Source organism: Staurois parvus, unplaced genomic scaffold (genome assembly GCF_062004578.1).
Source record: "Staurois parvus isolate SC_StPar_1 unplaced genomic scaffold, SC_StPar_1.0 ptg001702l, whole genome shotgun sequence".
In the NCBI taxonomy this organism is placed as follows: Eukaryota; Metazoa; Chordata; class Amphibia; order Anura; family Ranidae; genus Staurois; species Staurois parvus.
The window spans coordinates 412,395-432,183 of record NW_028319498.1 but is presented as its reverse complement, the minus strand read 5'-3'; the positions used below and the strand labels follow the sequence as shown (position 1 = coordinate 432,183).

At 47.6% G+C, this 19,789-nt stretch overlaps 1 protein-coding gene across 1 annotated transcript in view; it reads left to right on the top strand.

The window, feature by feature from the left end:
• The window catches only part of LOC149434700 (uncharacterized), a 169,348-nt gene that overhangs the window by 116,620 nt on the left and 32,939 nt on the right, over nucleotides 1-19,789 (top strand). Inside the window, exons 35-36 of the mRNA XM_089663504.1 lie at nucleotides 1,517-1,780; nucleotides 4,525-4,779. Coding sequence (XP_089519630.1) covers nucleotides 1,517-1,780; nucleotides 4,525-4,779 — 519 coding nt within the window. The remainder of the gene's footprint in view (nucleotides 1-1,516; nucleotides 1,781-4,524; nucleotides 4,780-19,789) is intronic.

The following is a 19,789-nucleotide window of genomic DNA, read 5'->3' as shown; positions in this document are numbered from 1 at the left end:
TGTGCGGTTGATGGGGAGAAGACCAAAGCATAAAAAAATACCAAGAGAAAAAATCATGTGGTTTCCCATGGCTGGGGAGTCACAGATGGGGTCTACAGCTGGCCAAAGAAGTGGATGGCTGGACACCCCTGTACTCGTGTAAATGGTGATGCTTCTCCTCATCAGCGTTTACTTACCCATACAAATGAGGGAATGTCACATTCGGGAAATGTTGTACAGCCATACATGGGTAAATGTGGATGCAAAGAAGCATCAGAGATTCCACGAGTATAGAGGTGGTACAGCCATTCATTTCTATGGCCGGCTGTACACCCCAGCTGTAGGACTTAAAATTGTTAGGTGAAATCCTTTTGGTGAATTGCTTGTGCGGTTGATGGGGAGAAGACAAGGCATAAAAAAATGCCAAGAGAAAAAAATCATGTGGTTTCCCATGGCTGGGGAGTCACAGATGGGGGTCTACAGCTGGCCAAAGAAGTGTAAACGCCGATGCTTCTCCTCATTAGTGTTTACTTAGGCACAGAGGGGTCCCTAGGGTTGGTGTCACCCGGTGAAGTAACACTTGGTGACACCCCCTCCGACCATCCCCGCAGAATGGATCGGATCTGCAGATTGAGCATAATGGATCGGACTCTGATCCATTATGCTCAATCTGCAGATCCGATCCATCCTGCGGGGATCGTCGGCATGCAACCTATATGGGGTGACACCGGACCCACTCCAAGAAAAGGTAAGTTGTAAAGAAAGCTGACGATCCCCACAGGATGGATCGGATCCATCCTGCGGGGATCGTTGGCTTGCTTTACAACTTACCTTTTTGTGGAGCGGGTCCGGTGTCACCCAGTGCGGACCTGCTTCGGGATGCCACTGCTTACCCATACAAATGAGGGAGTGTCGCATTCGGGAAATGATGTTGTACAGCCATACATAGGTAAATGTGGATGCAGAGAAGAATCAGAGTTTCCACGAGTACAGAGGTGTACAGCCATTCATTTCTATGGCCAGCTGTACACCCCAGCTGTAGGATCACGATGCATTTTCTATGCCTAGTTACATTCTCTTGCAAGCCGATTGCTTGTGGGGTGGATGGGGAGAAGACCATGTAAGAACTTTATCTGTCTAGACTTTAGCTTTGACGTTACAATATGATGTCAGCAAATGTGAAACACAATCCTACAATGAGATTTTGTGTTTGGGAAGGGAAGGGGAAAAGACAAGAAGAGGTCTCCTTATCCACGTATCTTACCCTTGCTATTAATGATGTAGAACTCTTCTCCTTAGCCGTGTTTTTTCTGTTGATCGTGATTTATTACATTGTAACTGCAATAACACACTCTGAATGTAACCAATGAATATTAATATGACTTTTATCCCCTTTCCACAGAACCGATATCTGATTGCTCTGGAGCAACTGTACTTTGCAAAGTGCACAGTCTATTTGCTTTCAGTAAATCAACTCCTTTTGTATGAAACCATTCTCACTCTAGTTAATTATATGACTTTTTTCCCCTATCCACAGAACCACTACCTGTGAAATTACCACAGATTGTTGCCATAACTAACAATTCTGTGACCCTGAACTGGACACAACCAGACGAGTATCAGAGCTCATACACCTACAGGGTGCAGACCAATGCAACCTCGCCATCTATACTGATAAATAATACCACTGCCTCAGCTACAATAGGAAATCTGACAGCGGGAGAGACGTATACATCAACTCTATATACAATATCTGCCTGTAATATGGAATCAGACCCCATGAATACAAATTTCTGCATCCGTAAGTACTGCCGAACAGGAAAACTAACCCATAAAAGCCTTGATAAGCCATTGCCAGCAAACATTCTCTGCCTTGTTTATCAAAGTTTACACATGCATTTCTTGTTCATATTTCTAACATTCATAGCAGCCAATCCAATCATCCCCCCCATGATTGTCCCCTTCACTAGAGGTGTGAAAATCGGATTTATTGCCACCAGTAACAAGAGCGGACCTTGCTTCAGACACATTGATTGAATCCACCAGTGGCTGGACAGAAACATTTCTTTAAATCTGTGAATTATTTAGGAACTCAGTTTTTCATATTAACTATTTTAAATAGTACTATTGTTATTATTTATTTTTAATTAATACAAATTATTAAAATTCACTATTATTATTTAATAACATTATTAATTATTTGGCTTAATTACAAAACCACTGAGCAAAAAGCGTTATTTACCTTCCCAACCACTCTGTGACCGCTGTACCTCTCCGCCATTACCTCACCTGGCTTCCGGCTAGCCCAGTGTTTCTCAACTCTAGTCCTCATGGACCCCCAACAGGTCATGTTTTCAGGATTTCCCTCAGATGAAACAGCTGTGGTAATTACTAAGGCAGTGAAACTGATCAAATCACCTGTGCAAAATAATGGAAATCCTGAAAACATGACCTGTTGGGGGTCCATGAGGACTGGAGTTGAGAAACACTGCGCTAGCCCAACATATCACATTCAAAATATTAACAGCCACATACAAAGCCATCTACAACTCTGCCCCGAGATATATCACCAACCTCATCTCAGAACATCACCCGGACCACTCTCTCCCAGCCCAATCCTCCTGCCTTTCTAGCCCCATCACCACCTCCTCCCATGCTTACCCCCAGGACTTCTCTCCCCTTCACTTTCTGTAGACCATCTCCCAAAACACTTCACTTTCTTGTTGCAACAAGAAAGTGAAAGCTTTTGGGAGATGGTCTACAGAAAGTGAATCCTGAGATATGATCTACAGGAAGTGATGAAATCTGAAAATCATTTTAAAAAATTCAAATAAACTGACAAGATTTTAAACCTCCTGTGGATAAGACTTGACTTTCCTCCAGAGAAGTGATGTACGGCATCATCCAGAGGTTTGCCAAACAACATCTGTTGCCCCATGTTGAGGGCATGTGACCTGGTATGGTTCAGGAGGGGCGCTCACTCATCCCCCCCTTTTCCTGACCTGCCGTACTGCATAATCAGATAAGGATCTGGTATAGATTTTGGGGGGACCCCCACACCATTTTATAAAAAAAAAAATGTAATTGTCAGGCAATGCCGAGAATTCTTTTACATTCACCTGTCAGCTGGGAACCCCACTGATGGCTGAAACATGAATGAATGCAGTAAGATACTACTCAGTAAATTGCTCGTGTTCTTAGTAATGACTAAGCATGTGGTCATGTGAAATGCGTTTCCTGTCTCTCTGTCCAGTCTTGGAGCTGTCATGTTCTCATTATACGGTTTGTGAAGATTCCAGTAAAGGATTTTAATTCTGCTACACCGTTGCCACGGCGACCAACCTTTGTTTTTCAAAAAAGTTTTTATACTTTAACCTCTTCCTGTCCAGCGCATGCCGATAAACAGCCGAAAGGGAGCGCTTCCAATGTGGGGGACGTATCTAAATGTCCCCCCCACATCCATTGCCTGTGTGCGCCCTGTTTACTACACACAGAGGTGTGAATGATTACCTGAATGAGGACCACTGTGCGAAGTCCGGATCATGTGATCACTGATTGGCCAATCAGTGATCACATGCAGAGTAGTAAGCAAGATGTCACTTGTGACATCATTGCTTACTACGTGTGAAAGGTCACATGGTACAAGGCTATTCACAGCAGCCTTGTACCATGTGACATTATTTCTCAATGGCTGCAGGAATGCAGCCAGAGAGAAAGAAAAATTATTGTTTTTGCAGCCTTTGTGGGTGTAAAAGCAATCAGTGTAAAAAAAAACAAAAAAAAAAATCTTCATCACCCGCCACAAGTAGTAGTGTCACTATGGTCACACTGTACTGCTAGAGTGACAGTATGTAAAAAAATACATAAATAATATTATAAAAAAATAAAATAAAAATGTAAAAAAAAGTTTGAAAAATTATAATTTTTTATAAACTAATTTGGGTTATTTTTTTCTACCAAAAAGATAGATGAATACATTTTGGCCAAGATTTATGAAGAAAGATTATTTATTTGCCAATTTGTATAAAAATAACACTTTTTTTTCAAAATGTTTTTTTTTTTTTTAAATTTATATAGCATAAAAAAAAAATAATCCCAGTGGTGAATAAATACCACCAAAATAAAGTTCTATCTGTCTAAAAAAAAAAAAAGCTAAAAATTTCATTTGGGTACAGTGGTGCATGACCGCGCAATTGTCATTCAAAGTGTGATAGCGCTGAAAGCTGAAAATTGGCCTGGACTGGAAGGGGGTGAAAGTGTCCGGACTTGAAGTGGTAAAGTTAACTTCTTTCCTCTCCTTTCCTCAGGCCAGGTTACATTTAATGACAATTTTAGCCATCAGAACACAGAAAGTCTTTCTGAGTGGTTCAGGTAATAAAGCGGCAGGAGGAGGAGCTCTAGTTTGTACCACGTGGCGCAGTTTGTACCTAATCCTTCTTGGGCTCAGGATCCCCTCCCCCCCCACCCTCCACCTCCCTTGCAGCTTTTATAATAAAATCAGTATGCATACCTTTTTTACTAATACAATTTTGTTTTTCCTGTTAGTTTCCGGACTAGCTGTCGGTGCCACAGTGAACAGTTACATGTCGGTGAATTCTCTGGTGGTGAACTGGACGGCTCCAGCAGGAAAAGTGTCTAATTATAATGTCACTATAAGAGGAGACATCAATAACACAATACAGACTAACACGACACAAGTCAATGTTACCGGATTATTACCAGGAAGAGTCTATAATGTAACAATACTGACAGTCAGCAGTTCCTGCAGCCAGGCAGCCCCATCGCTGTCACAGGCTACATGTAAGTATGATCAACGTCATGTGACTTCAGTGTTTTGTCCAAAAAAAACCCAGCGAAAGTAAGGTATTTCACTATACGGTACTAAAATGTTCTTTAACCCCTTGGCGCCGGCGCCTCCTGGCCCTTTAGGGGTTTCAGAAGCCGGGAGGTGGGTCGGGGTTTTAGGGTCATGATTTGCCATCACATGATCGGGAAAGGTCCCAATCGAAAGAGGAGATCAGGACCTTTCCGTGAGTACCGGACATGTGTTCTGGGAACGCGCGCTCAACACATATGTTCTTCTTAATTACACGCAAATGTGCGGCCGCTCAGAGTCAAGGCACAGACGCCGAAGAGTCTATAATGTAACAATAATGACAGTCAGCAGTTCCTGCAGCCAGGCAGCCCCATCGCTGTCACAGGCTACATGTAAGTATGATCAAGGTCATGTGACTTTTTGTTAAAAAAAAAAAAACCACAGAAAAAGTTAGATATTTCACTAAATGGTACAAAAATGTTTTTTAAAGGACAAACACAACAAAAAACATGTATGCTGATAATACTATTAGTTAATATAATAATGGCCTCGATACAAACGGAATCCCGATCCGGAATTATTGGTTAAACTTGACGAAGCCCGATTGGAACTTAACCGATGCCTCACTACTACCGCTGACAAACAGTTACGATGGTCCAACCATAAATTCTTCACTTGGTGAGATAGACCAGGTACTTTATTAGCACGTAAATTGTCTCCTAAACATCACAAAATGGCTCTCCGTAAACCCAGACTAAATAACGGTACTCTATCTCAAGATCCCAGTAAGATTCTCCAAAAGTTTCATTCTATTTATACTGATCTATACCATTCGCCTCAGGGAGATGTTTCTTCATCTTACGACAACTTTCTGAGCTCTGTTGCTCTTCCTTCTCTTCAGGAGGTCCACAGGGAATCAATGGAAAAGCCTATTTCTTGCTAGGAGATTCGGAATGCCTTGAAAACTCTTCCCCCTCATAAATCCCCAGGACCAGATGGCCTTTCTCATAATTATTATAAGGTCTTCTCTGACCTCCTGATTCCACCTATGGCCCATTATTTTAATTATTTACGGGATGGGGGACTTGTGCCTCCCGATGAAAATAAAGCATTCATCAGTGTTATTCCTAAACCCCACAAAGATGCTACCTTAGTTTCTAATTATCGACCTATCTCTTTAATTAATTGTGATCTCAAGATCCTTACTAAAATCTTGGCTTTACGCCTCCATAAATGTCTGGCTCTTTATATTCATGATGATCAATCCGGATTCATCAGCGGTCGACAAACATCGAACCAAATTCGTCAAACTTTGTTGTCAACTTTACAATCCACTTGGGATAAATCCTTACCGAGTGAAGTCCTACTGTTATCATTAGATCTTCATAAAGCATTTGACAGTTTATCTTGGGACTGTTTATTTCAGATATTGGGTAGGTTGGGGTTTGGCCCTTCTTTTCTGACTTTAATAGGGGCTCTTTATTCTAATCTGTCAGCTCAGATCTCCATTTGCGGATACAAATCAGCTTCTCTGTCTATTGAGCGAGGTAATAGGCAGGGCTGCCCCCTTTCCCCCTTACTTTGGCTTTGGCAATGGAACCACTTGCTATAGCTATCTGTTCTGATCCCACTATTTCTGGCATCCACTGTGATCAATGAGATCATAAATGTGCCTTATTTGCTGCTGATGTTCTCATGTATATATCTAACCCTCGAACATCTTTACCTAGTCTCCTCCACCTGTTTCATCGTTTCTTTACGGGCTCTGGTCTCACTCTTAATCCCTCTAAAACAACTGCTTTAAACATTTCTCTACCTGATTCAGAGGTTCAATATCTGCGGGACAACTTTGACTTTAAGTGGGCCTCCCGTTCTCTCCCTTATTTGGGAATTCACCTCACAAGCTCTATCTCGTAGCTATATAAGACCAATTATCCCCCACTCTTCAAACGACTTAAAAGTGACTTACATGACTGGGAAGATCTTCCTTTCCTGGTTTGACCTTTTTACCAAGACTATTATACTCTATACTGTCCTCTTACTCCTCGAACTCTCCACGGCCTTAGACACAGTCCACCACCCCCTCCTCCTTAACAAATTACACTCCCTTGGCATCAGAGACTCCGCTCTCTCCTGGCTCTCCTCCTATCTATCCCAACGCTCCTTCAGCGTTACCTATAACGCTGCCACCTCCCCCTCTCTACCCCTCTCTGTTGGGGTCCCCCAAGGCTCTGTCCTCGGGCCCCTTCTCTTCTCCACCTACACCTCCTCCCTTGGCAAACTGATACACTCCCATGGCTTCAACTATCACCTCTACACCAATGACATGCAAATTTACCTCTCCACCCCTCACCTCACCTCTTCATTCTCCACCCGTATCATCCACCTACTGAACGACATATCGGACTGGATGTCGCTCCACTTCCTCAAACTGAACCTTTCCAAAACCGAGCTCCTAATTTTCCCCCCTGCCCGCACCCCCCCATCCTCTCCATCACGATCAACAACGCTACCATCAGTCCCACCACGCAAGCCAAGGTCCTAGGTGTCATCCTAGACTCTAACCTGTCCTTCCAACCCCATGTCCAATTGCTTACTACCGCATGCAGGTTCCACCTTCTCAACATCTCCAAAATACGCTCGTTCCTAGCCCCAGACACTACTAAACAACTCGTTCACTCCCTTATTATTTCACGCCTGGACTACTGTAACTCCCTTCTCAACGGCCTACTCCAAAACAAGCTATCCCCGCTCCAGTCTATCCTGAACTCAGCAGCCGGACTCATCCACCTTACCAACCGATCCACTTCTGCCACCCCCCTCTGTCATTCCCTCCACTGGCTCCCGATTGCCCAATGCATCAAGTTCAAACTACTAACACTGACATACAAAGCCATTCATAATACTGCCCCAAACTACCTCACCGACCTAATACCCAAATACCACCCTACCCGTAATCTTACCTCCTCGCAAGACCTCCTACTCTCTAGCTCCCTGGTCTCCACCTCCCACGCCCGACTGCAGGACTTCTCCAAGACTTCCCCCATCCTCTGGAACTCCCTTCCCTAATCCATCAGATTGTCCCCTACCCTCCTCACCTAAAAACCCATCTCTTCAGGGAAGCCTACCCCACCCTCACCTAACAGCCGATCCCCTCCACTCCACACTCCATTCCATCCCTCACAGCCATCTCCTCCTGTACCACCATCCCCTCCCTCCTAGACTGTAAGCTCGAAAGGGCAGGGCCCTCTAACCCTCGTGTATTGTGTATTGTTTTGCTACTGTATGGTCTCATGTCTTGTCCCCCATTCTAATGTACAGCGCTGAGCAAACCCTTTGGCGCTATATAAATACTCTATAATAATAATAATAATGATAATACTACTTTAGGACTTTACCGATCATGATACCCAAACGGGAACTTTTGCTTTTACAACAAGCAGTCTCTAGATTTATATGGAAAGGAAAATGTCCTCGGGTTAACAAGTCAACTTTATTTTCTCTAAAAAAGCATGGCGGTTTGGGACTACCTAATCTCCAGATTTACTTTCAGGCGGCTCAGATGGCACAGCTCTCTTGTACTACCGCTAGGGGTTATGTTCCCCAATGAGTTGGCATTGAGGCCTTATCTTGTCATCCTTAGGCTATTGGCGCTCTCATGTGGCTTCCTAGTCAGTTGCGTCCTCCTATCCTTTGTCCTACATTATCCTATTCCTTAATGGTCTGGGATAGATGGAGGGCTCGCAAACCTCTCTGCTCTCTACATACCCCATTAGCTCCTGTTTTTTGTAACCCTGAGTTTATTCCTGGCCTATCACCATCTGCATTTCAATGGTGGATAAAGTTTTTTTGCGTATTGGGGATTACCTAGATGGACTTCGTCCTCGTTCTCTCCAGTACTTTTTGACAACTTTTCAGATGCCCTCCTGTGAATTGTTCCGTTACCATCAGCTTATATCTTTTATTACTAGAAAACTCAAATTACTTGTAGAACCTTGCACACTCACCCCTCTAGAGATCGCCTGTGAGGCTACTGGGAGGATGAACGGTCAATTATCCACTATCTATGCATCCCTTGTTGATCCACTTACCAAGCTATCCTACATAATTCAATGGGAAAGGGATTTGAACAGCTTACTAGACTTAGACACTTGGTGGACTACGGCCAATACTCTATCTAAAATTTTGATTAATACTACTCTTATCGAATCCAATTATAAAACACTTCTTCGCTGGTATCTAGTTCCAACACGTCTTGCTAAAATGTATCCATCCGTGTCACCCAATTGCTTTCGACACTGCGGACAGGAGGGCACTATGCTCCATATATTTTGGAAATGTCCGGTGGTTCATAGATTTTGGATCCAAATGTTTAATTTTCTTTATTCGGTAACGGGAATCAATATTCAGAGAACACCGGAAGTAGCCCTATTTCATCTGTTGTCCAGTGATATTCCCAAGAAATCGGTTAAATTAATTCTTTATATTTTGTTAGCAGCAAGAATTACTATAGCTAGATGTTGGAGACAGTCATCTATTCCGCTAGATTGAGTCAAACAAAAACTTAATTGGAGTATGATAAATGATAAACTTACGAATATTGTTAACAATAATACTTCTAAATTTGAGGTTACATGGGAGCCAAGGATTAGGTATATCTCTATCATTTAATGGAACTGCGGCTGACTCTCTCCTCTTTTTTCCTCTTTCTTTCCACTTCCCCCCCCCCCTTTCTTTTTCTTTCTTTTCTCCTTCTGTTATATTCTTGATCTTCTCTTTTTTTTTATTTGACTCTTCTTATTTAATTTTTTTTTTGGTCTCCTTTGTTAAGCAGTAATATGAAACTGCCCATGTTTACTGACCAATGGAATATTTGCTACCATATGGGGGTTGTATTTTCTTGTCTACAACATCATTGATTGATACTTCTTACGTGCCTATATATTCATGAACCGGTTTATTCGCCTCAACTCATCATGTAGGTTGGTTATGTTTCTATGTTCTTGTTCTTGTATATCACTTTTTCAATAAAAATATTGAAATATAATATAATAATGGCATTCAACAGATGATTTTTTTATGTCACAAATCCTTTTTCTTCAAATATATATGCAGACAGCACTGAACAGAAAAAAGTGACAGCAACCAGGGTTGGGACAAAGATTTTTTAAAATTATTTTATTTTTAAAAATTGAGTTTAAATGAAAGGTGACACTGCCATTGTATTCCTTTAAAACAGATGATTCTTCTTAAAACTGATTGATTTTTTTTTTCTTACTTTGTTGAATTATCCAACAGACACCATAACCTTTACTATGATAGGAACTATCCTAATTAGAGATGAGCGAAGAAATGAAAAATTCGATTCGACTGATTCGGCGAATTCGTGGACAATATTCGATTCGAGTCGAATAAATTCGCTGTGAATTTAACTTAAAAAAGGGTGTTTCTAGGCTTCAGAGAGACTTAATATTAGTGCAGAACACTGTACCTTTAATTTAAATGCCCTTGGAGTCTGCTGGGGAAGAGAAATAATACTGTCAGTCAGTATGACATGCAGATGAGTGCCGTCGATCTTAGAATCACTGCACACTTCACTCATTTGGCCAGTCACGGGGCCAAAACCAGTGTTTGGAGCCACAGTGTGGCGGTGGAGGCAGCAGCAATGGGAGGCCATACAGCAACCTATGACAAAATGGAACCCAGCAGGAGTGTGAGGAGACTTGAAAGTGGCACATGGCAGAGTGGGAGCAATGGGAGGCGGTACAGGGACCCAGGTCACACTGTGGGCCCAGCAGCAGCGTGACCAGGCGGTAGGGGGGCCCATGGCCGATTTGGGGCCTGGTGGCACCTATGGAAGGCCTGTAATCTGCCAGCAACCTATGACAAAATGGAAAACCGCAGGAGTGTGAGGAGATTTCAAAGTGGCACATGGCAGAGTGCAAGCAATGGGAGGCCGTACAGGGACCCAGGTCACACTGTGGGCCCAGCAGCAGCGTGACCAGGCGGTACGGGGGCCCATGGCCGATTTGGGGCCTGGCGGCACCTATGGGAGGCCTGTAATCTGCCAGCAACCTATGACAAAATGGACAAACCGCAGGAGTGTGAGGAGATTTCAAAGTGGCACATGTCAGAGTGGAAGCAATAGGAGGCCGTACAGGGACCCAGGTCACACTGTGGGCTCAGCAGCAGCGTGACCAGGTGGTACGGGGGCCCCTGGCCGATATGGGGCCTGGCGGCACCTATGGAAGGCCGCTAATCTGCCAGCAACCTATGACAAAATGGAAAACCGCAGGAGTGTAAGGAGACCTCAAAGTGGCACATGGCAGAGTGGAAGCAATGGGAGGCCGTACAGGGACCCAGGTCACACTGTGGGACCAGCAGCAGCGTGACCAGGAGGTACGGGGGCCCATGGCCGATATGGGGCCTGGCGTAACCTATGGAAGGCCGCTAATCTGCCAGCACCCTATGACAAAATGGAACCCTTGGCTGGGGCAGGCAGAACCGCCGTATCTTTATCACGTTTTTCACAGGCCACCGAATGGCGACGCTGCATATGCTGACGCAACGCTGTAGTCCCAACATGGGCCCCCTGGCCACGCTTGACTTTCTGGCCACATAGTCGACATTAGGCTACGTTTACTTCCTCGGGCGGCTTGACGAAAACTTGCCACACCGCCGAGTAGGAAACTTTGCACCCGCTACTCCTCACTGGCTGACTGCTACTTCCTCCGTGCACACCGGCACCACTACTGGCTGTGGTGGTAGGCTGCAGTGGAGCTGCTGCTCTACTCCGTGGCCGTTTGCCTCCACTGACACAGCTGCGACCCTGCTGCCTCCTGGCAGCAGCAATGGGAGGCCGTACAGGGACCCAGGTCACACTGTGGGCCCAGCAGCAGCGTGACTAGGCGGTACGGGGGCCCATGGCCGATATGGGGCCTGGCGGCACCAATGGAAGGCCTGTAATCTGCCAGCAACCTATGACAAAATGGACAACCGCAGGAGTGTGAGGAGATTTCAAAGTGGCACATGGCAGAGTGGAAGCAATGGGAGGCCGTACAGGGACCCAGGTCACACTGTGGGACCAGCAGCAGCGTGACCAGGAGGTACGGGGGCCCATGGCCGATATGGGGACTGGCGGCACCTATGGAAGGCCGCTAATCTGCCAGCAACCTATGACAAAATGGAAAACCGCAGGAGTGTGAGGAGATTTCAAAGTGGCACATGGCAGAGTGGAAGCAATGGGAGGCCGTACAGGGATCCAGGTCACACTGTGGGACCAGCAGCAGCGTGACCAGGCGGTACGGGGGCCCATGGCCGATATGGGGCCTGGCGGCACCAATGGAAGGCCTGTAATCTGCCAGCAACCTATGACAAAATGGAAAACCGCAGGAGTGTGAGGAGATTTCAAAGTGGCACATGGCAGAGTGGAAGCAATGGGAGGCCGTACAGGGACCCAGGTCACACTGTGGGACCAGCATCAGCGTGAACAGGCGGTACGGGGGCCCATGGCCGATTTGACCTCATTCATCCCATAGTCCTGCCGACTCACGAATAGCGTGGCCTCCTCAAAGGGCCTGAGCAAGCGCAGGTGTCACGCATGAGCTGACAATGGCTGACATCTAAGTTACACAGGGAGTACCTTTATCCGCTTTTAACATCAGGAAATCTGTGATGGCCTTTAGCTGTTCGTAAAGGCGGTCTAACATATGTAGGGTTGAATTACACCTTGTTGCAACGTCACAGCATGAGGAGTCGGTACGGGGGCCCATGGCAGATTACGTGCCTGGCAGCAGCAATGGGAGGCCCGTAATCTGCCAGCACCCTATGTCAAAAAATTCAACACACCAGCAGTGTGAGGAGACCTGAAAGTGGCACATGGCAGAGTGTGGCGATGGAGACAGCAGCAATGGGAGGCCGTACAGGGACCCATGAGAGACTCTGGACCTAGCAGCAGCATGAGGAGGCGGTATATAGGGGCCTATGGCAGATTAGGGGCCTGGCAGCAGCTATAGGAGGCCCGTAATCTGCCAGCACCCTATGTCAAAAAATTCAACACACCAGCAGTGTGAAGAGACCTGAATGTGGCACATGGCAGAGTGTGGCGATGGAGACAGCAGCAATGGGAGGCCGTACAGGGACCCATGAGAGACTCTGGACCTAGCAGCAGCATGAGGAGGCGGTATATAGGGGCCTATGGCAGATTAGGGGCCTGGCAGCAGCTATAGGAGGCCCGTAATCTGCCAGCACCCTATGTCAAAAAATTCAACACACCAGCAGTGTGAAGAGACCTGAATGTGGCACATGGCAGAGTGTGGCGATGGAGACAGCAGCAATGGGAGGCCGTACAGGGACCCATGAGAGACTCTGGACCTAGCAGCAGCATGAGGAGGCGGTATATAGGGGCCTATGGCAGATTAGGGGCCTGGCAGCAGCTATAGGAGGCCCGTAATCTGCCAGCACCCTATGTCAAAAAATTCAACACACCAGCAGTGTGAAGAGACCTGAATGTGGCACATGGCAGAGTGTGGCGATGGAGACAGCAGCAATGGGAGGCCGTACAGGGACCCATGAGAGACTCTGGACCTGGCAGCAGCATGAAGAGGCGGTATATAGAGGCCTATGGCAGATTAGGGGCCTGGCAGCAGCTATAGGAGGCCCGTAATCTGCCAGCACCCTATGTCAAAAAATTCAACACACCAGCAGTGTGAGGAGACCTGAAAGTGGCACATGGCAGAGTGTGGCGATGGAGACAGCAGCAATGGGAGGCCGTACAGGGACCCATGGGAGACTCTGGACCTAGCAGCAGCATGAGGAGGCGGTATATAGGGGCCTATGGCAGATTAGGGGCCTGGCAGCAGCTATGGGAGGCCCGTAATCTGCCAGCACCCTATGTCAAAAAATTCAACACACCAGCAGTGTGAAGAGACCTGAATGTGGCACATGTTTGAGGCATGATTCATGGCGGATTTAGTCAGTTGTGTCAGGAACTGGTGGTTTGAAATCCAAACTAATCCACGCCTGATTCATTTTCACAAACGTGAGTCTCTCCACACTTTGGGTGGACAGTCGTGTCCTCCGCGGAGTTACAATACCTCCTGCCGCACTAAACACGCGCTCCGATGCCACGCTACTGGCCGGGCATGACAGCCTTTCAAGGGCAAATTCAGCTAGTTGGGGCCAAAGGTCAAGTTTCGTTGCCCAGTAGTCAAGGGGATTGTCTACCTCGGTTGGCAGGGTGCTGTCCAAGTAGGCCCAAGCCTGTTGTTTGAGCTCCTGCTCCAGGTCCACCTGATGCTGCTGCTGCTGCGGCTGGTTAGTAGTTTCCTCACTGCGCTGGTGAAGAAAGCTGCTCATCATCGACTGCAGACTGAGGCAGCCGCTGCTGGTGGAGCTGCCACTGCTCCTACCACCCCACCCCTCCCCTGCTGCCATGCCAGCGGAACGCGAGCGCACAGGGCCCACAGTGTCTGAGGATGGACGTTGGCGCACAAAGGCAGAGACCAACTGACTACATAGGTGGTTTTTATAGTACGTAATTTTGGCCTCCCTCTCAGCAGGTGTGAAAAAGGCCACCATTTTGGACCGGTAGCGAGGGTCCAACAAGGTGGACAGCCAAAAGTCATCCCTCTGTCTGATGGTTATTATTCGGCTGTCGCTACGCAAGCAACCGAGCATGCTATGGGCCATTTGTGCCAAGGAATGCGAGGGACTCCCTGCCTCCATCTCCACAGCATACTGCCACGGTGCGTCTGGGTCCTCTGTCTCCTCCTCCTCCTTCTCTACCAGATGCTCCTGCTCCTCCACTCCTGTCCGCTGAGTGGAAAAACCACCCATTTCACTCAATAATTCCTGAGCACAAATGTCCTCCTCTACCTCCTCCTCTTCTTCCTGTCCTGCCCCCACAGGGGTCATGTGGCGTTGAGATCTGTGCGCCACGTCTACCGCACCCTGACCAGCCATTGTTAACAGCATTTGTTCCAGGACGTGCAACAGAGGAATGACGTCGTTCATCCCATAGTCCTGCCGACTCACGAATAGCGTGGCCTCCTCAAAGGGCCTGAGCAAGCGGCAGGTGTCACGCATGAGCTGCCAATGGCTGACATCTAAGTTACACAGGGGAGTACCTTTATCCGCTTGTAACATCAGGAAATCGGTGATGGCCTTTCGCTGCTCGTAAAGGCGGTCTAACATGTGTAGGGTTGAATTCCACCTTGTTGCAACGTCGCAGATCAGGCGATGCTGTGGAATTCCGTTCTGCCGCTGCAGCTCAATGAGGGTGTTCTTTGCGGTGTAGGAATGGCTGAAATGCATGCACAGTTTACGTGACATTTTAAGGATGTCTTGCAGTGGGATGGTGGATTTTAGGAACCGCTTGACAACCAGATTGAACACGTGAGCTATGCATGGCGCATGGCACAACCTTCCTTGACGCAGAGCAGACACCATGTTCTTTCCGTTGTCGGTCAACATGGTTCCGATTTTCAGTTTGCGCGGAGACAGCCATCTGTCGATTTCTCTGTTCATTACACTCAGAAGTTCCTCCCCTGTGTGACTACGTTCGCCAAGGCATACCAGGTGCAGCACAGCGTGACACCGTTGCGCCCTGCACATGTGATATGCCGGTCGGGTAATGGGACTTGGCACGGGGGTGGCGGCTGAGGACACGGCGGAAAAAGAGGTGGTAGAGGCAGACATGTTTGCTGGACCAAGGACGTGCAAACGTGGAGGCAAAAGCATCGTGACCTGTCCAAGTTGCTGGTGCGGCTGTGCCGGCACCACGTTCACCCAGTGGGCCGTAAATGACATGTACTGTCCCTAACCGTAGTTACAGCTCCACACGTCGGCGCTGCCGTGCACTTTGGCAGAGACCGACATGCTCAAAGACTGGCCCACCATCTCTTCTACATGTGAATGCAGGGCTGGCACTGCCTTTTGGGCAAAGAAATGACGGCTTGGCACTCTCCACCGCGGCGCGGCACAAGCCATCATTTCTCGGAAAGGTGCTGAGTCCACCAGTTGGAAAGGGAGGGACTGCAGCACCAGCAACTTGGACAGGAGGACGTTCAGCTTTTGCACCGTCGGGTGCGTGCTCGCAAACTGTTGTCTCTTGGAAACGGATTCCAAGAAAGACTGTTGACGGAATCCGAGAAGAGGAGTAGCAGGAGAAGGAGCATCTGAACGAGCGGAAGATGCCAACGAGCGACAACTCCCCTCAGCAGAGGTGTTGGAGCCTTGACTGGCTGATAGAGGGTGATTGACGATGTCGGGTGACGGAGCAAGTAACGGAGCAGGTGATGGAGCGGGGGCTGGGGCAGGCAGAACCGCCGTATCTTTATCACGGTTTTCCCAGGCCACCGAATGGTGACGCTGCATATGCTGACGCAACGCTGTAGTCCCAACATGGGCCCCCTGGCCACGCTTGCATTTCTGGCCACATAGTCGACATACGGCTACGTTTACTTCCTCGGGCGGCTTGACGAAAAATTGCCACACCGCTGAGTAGGAAACTTTGCCCCCGCTACTCCTCACTGGCTGACTGCTACTTCCTCCGTGCGCACCGGCACCACTACTGGCCGTGGTGGTAGGCTGCAGTGGAGCTGGTGCTCTACTCCGTGGACGTTTGGCTCCACTGACACTGATGCGACCCTGCTGCCTCCTGGGCAACCCACCGACTGTTTCGCTCGCTGCCAAGCTGGCACCCTCTTCTCCTGATGATGCGGAAGAAATTGCCTGATGATGACGAGGCTGCCAAGTGCGATCAACCTCCTCATCATCAAGTACGGTCTCCGCCTCACTACTAGCCCCCTCGGCTGCGTCTGGGTCAGGAGACAGACCTGTCTCTAGACCGGCTACCGAGCCACTCTCCTCGCCAGTACTTCTTCGCCTGGCTGCTGAAAAGGCCGATGTCTCCCCCCGTTCCTGACCGCCCTCTGTTAGCTCTTCCTCACTGTACAGTGGGGCTGAGCCCACAGCATGCGATACTTCGCTTGGTGAGGGAACAGCAAAGGACAGGGGCAGGTAGAGGACATGTGATTTCAGTGGGCTTGCTCCCGGGCCATGCCAACTAACAGTTGTGTCTGACGTACCCACCGACCGTTGGCTGTAGGTGTCAGAGGTGACCTGGGAAGAGGAAGACGACCGAGCCAACCAATAAATGACGGCAGGGTTGTCGGTGGAGACACGACCGCTGGATGACACCGGGAGCACTGGCCTCTGGCTGCGAATAGTGCTGCCTCGACCCCTTCCTCTGCTGCCACGTCTGCTCGCTCCTAAAACATTGCCTCCTCTGCCACTCCTCTGCATGTTGTCTGACATACTCTTTAATTCAACGATTATGTGTCCCTGAGTAACAATTCTGTATCCCTGAGTAACAATTCTGTGTCTGTGCGAGTAACAATTCTGTGGCCCTAAGTAACAGTTCTGTGGCCCTCAGTAACAGTTCTGTGTCTGTGCGAGTAACAATTCTGTGTCTGTGCGAGTAACAATTCTGTGGCCCTAAGTAACAGTTCTGTGGCCCTCAGTAACAGTTCTGTGGCCCTGAGTAACAATTCTGTGTCTGTGCGAGTAACAATTCTGTGGCCCTAAGTAACAGTTCTGTGGCTCTCAGTAACAATTCTGTGTCTGTGCGAGTAACAATTCTGTGTCTGTGCGAGTAACAATTCTGTGGCCCTAAGTAACAGTTCTGTGGCCCTCAGTAACAGTTCTGTGGCCCTGAGTAACAATTCTGTGTCTGTGCGAGTAACAATTCTGTGGCCCTAAGTAACAGTTCTGTGGCCCTCAGTAACAATTCTGTGTCTGTGCGAGTAACAATTCTGTGGCCCTAAGTAACAGTTCTGTGGCCCTCAGTAACAGTTCTGTGGCCCTGAGTAACAGTTCTGTGTCTGTGCGAGTAACAATTCTGTGGCCCTAAGTAACAGTTCTGTGGCCCTCAGTAACAATTCTGTGTCCCTGATTAACGTTTCTGTGGCCCCAAGTAACGGTTCTGTGGCCCTCAGTAACAATTCTGTGTCCTTGATTAACGTTTCTGTGGCCCCAAGTAACGGTTCTGTGGCCCTCAGTAACAATTCTGTGTCCCTGATTAACGTTTATGTGGCCCTAAGTAACGGTTCTGTGGCCCTCAGTAACAATTCTGTGTCCCTGATTAACGTTTCTGTGGCCCCAAGTAACGGTTCTGTGGCCCTCAGTAACAATTCTGTGTCCCTGATTAACGTTTATGTGGCCCTAAGTAACGGTTCTGTGGCCCTCAGTAACAATTCTGTGTCCCTGAGTAACAATTCTGTGTCTGTGCGAGTAACAATTCTGTGTCCCTAAGTAACTGTTCTGTGGCCCTCAGTAACAGTTCTGTGTCTGTGCGAGTAACAATTCTGTGTCTGTGCGAGTAACAATTCTGTGGCCCTAAGTAACAGTTCTGTGGCCCTCAGTAACAGTTCTGTGGCCCTGAGTAACAATTCTGTGTCTGTGCGAGTAACAATTCTGTGGCCCTAAGTAACAGTTCTGTGGCTCTCAGTAACAGTTCTGTGGCCCTGAGTAACAGTTCTGTGTCTGTGCGAGTAACAATTCTGTGGCCCTAAGTAACAGTTCTGTGGCCCTCAGTAACAATTCTGTGTCTGTGCGAGTAACAATTCTGTGTCTGTGCGAGTAACAGTTCTGTGGCCCTCAGTAACAGTTCTGTGTCTGTGCGAGTAACAATTCTGTGTCTGTGCGAGTAACAATTCTGTGGCCCTCAGTAACAGTTCTGTGGCCCTGAGTAACAATTCTGTGTCTGTGCGAGTAACAATTCTGTGGCCCTAAGTAACAGTTCTGTGGCCCTCGGTAACAGTTCTGTGGCCCTGAGTAACAGTTCTGTGTCTGTGCGAGTAACAATTCTGTGGTCCTAAGTAACAATTCTGTGGCCCTCAGTAACAATTCTGTGTCTGTGCGAGTAACAATTCTGTGTCTGTGCGAGTAACAATTCTGTGGCCCTAAGTAACAGTTCTGTGGCCCTCAGTAACAGTTCTGTGTCTGTGCGAGTAACAATTCTGTGGCCCTCAGTAACAGTTCTGTGGCCCTGAGTAACAATTCTGTGTCTGTGCGAGTAACAATTCTGTGGCCCTAAGTAACAGTTCTGTGGCCCTCAGTAACAGTTCTGTGGCCCTGAGTAACAATTCTGTGTCTGTGCGAGTAACAATTCTGTGGCCCTAAGTAACAGTTCTGTGGCCCTGAGTAACAATTCTGTGTCTGTGCGAGTAACAATTCTGTGGCCCTAAGTAACAGTTCTGTGGCCCTCAGTAACAGTTCTGTGGCCCTGAGTAACAGTTCTGTGTCTGTGCGAGTAACAATTCTGTGGCCCTAAGTAACAGTTCTGTGGCCCTCAGTAACAATTCTGTGTCTGTGCGAGTAACAATTCTGTGTCTGTGCGAGTAACAATTCTGTGGCCCTAAGTAACAGTTCTGTGGCCCTGAGTAACAGTTCTGTGTCTGTGCGAGTAACAATTCTGTGTCTGTGCGAGTAACAATTCTGTGGCCCTCAGTAACAGTTCTGTGGCCCTGAGTAACAATTCTGTGTCTGTGCGAGTAACAATTCTGTGGCCCTAAGTAACAGTTCTGTGGCCCTCAGTAACAGTTCTGTGGCCCTGAGTAACAATTCTGTGTCTGTGCGAGTAACAATTCTGTGGCCCTAAGTAACAGTTCTGTGGCCCTCAGTAACAATTCTGTGTCTGTGCGAGTAACAATTCTGTGTCTGTGCGAGTAACAATTCTATGGCCCTAAGTAAAGTTTCTGTGGCCCTAAGTAACAATTCTCTGGCACTCAGTAACAATTCTGTCTGTCCCTGAGTAACAATTCTCTGGCACTCAGTAACAATTCTGTCTGTCCCTGAGTAACAATTCTGTGGCCCTAATAACGTTTCTGTGGTCCTAAGTAACAATTCTCTGGCACTCAGTAACAATTCTGTCTGTCCCTGAGTAACAATTCTCTGGCACTCAGTAACAATTCTGTCTGTCCCTGAGTAACA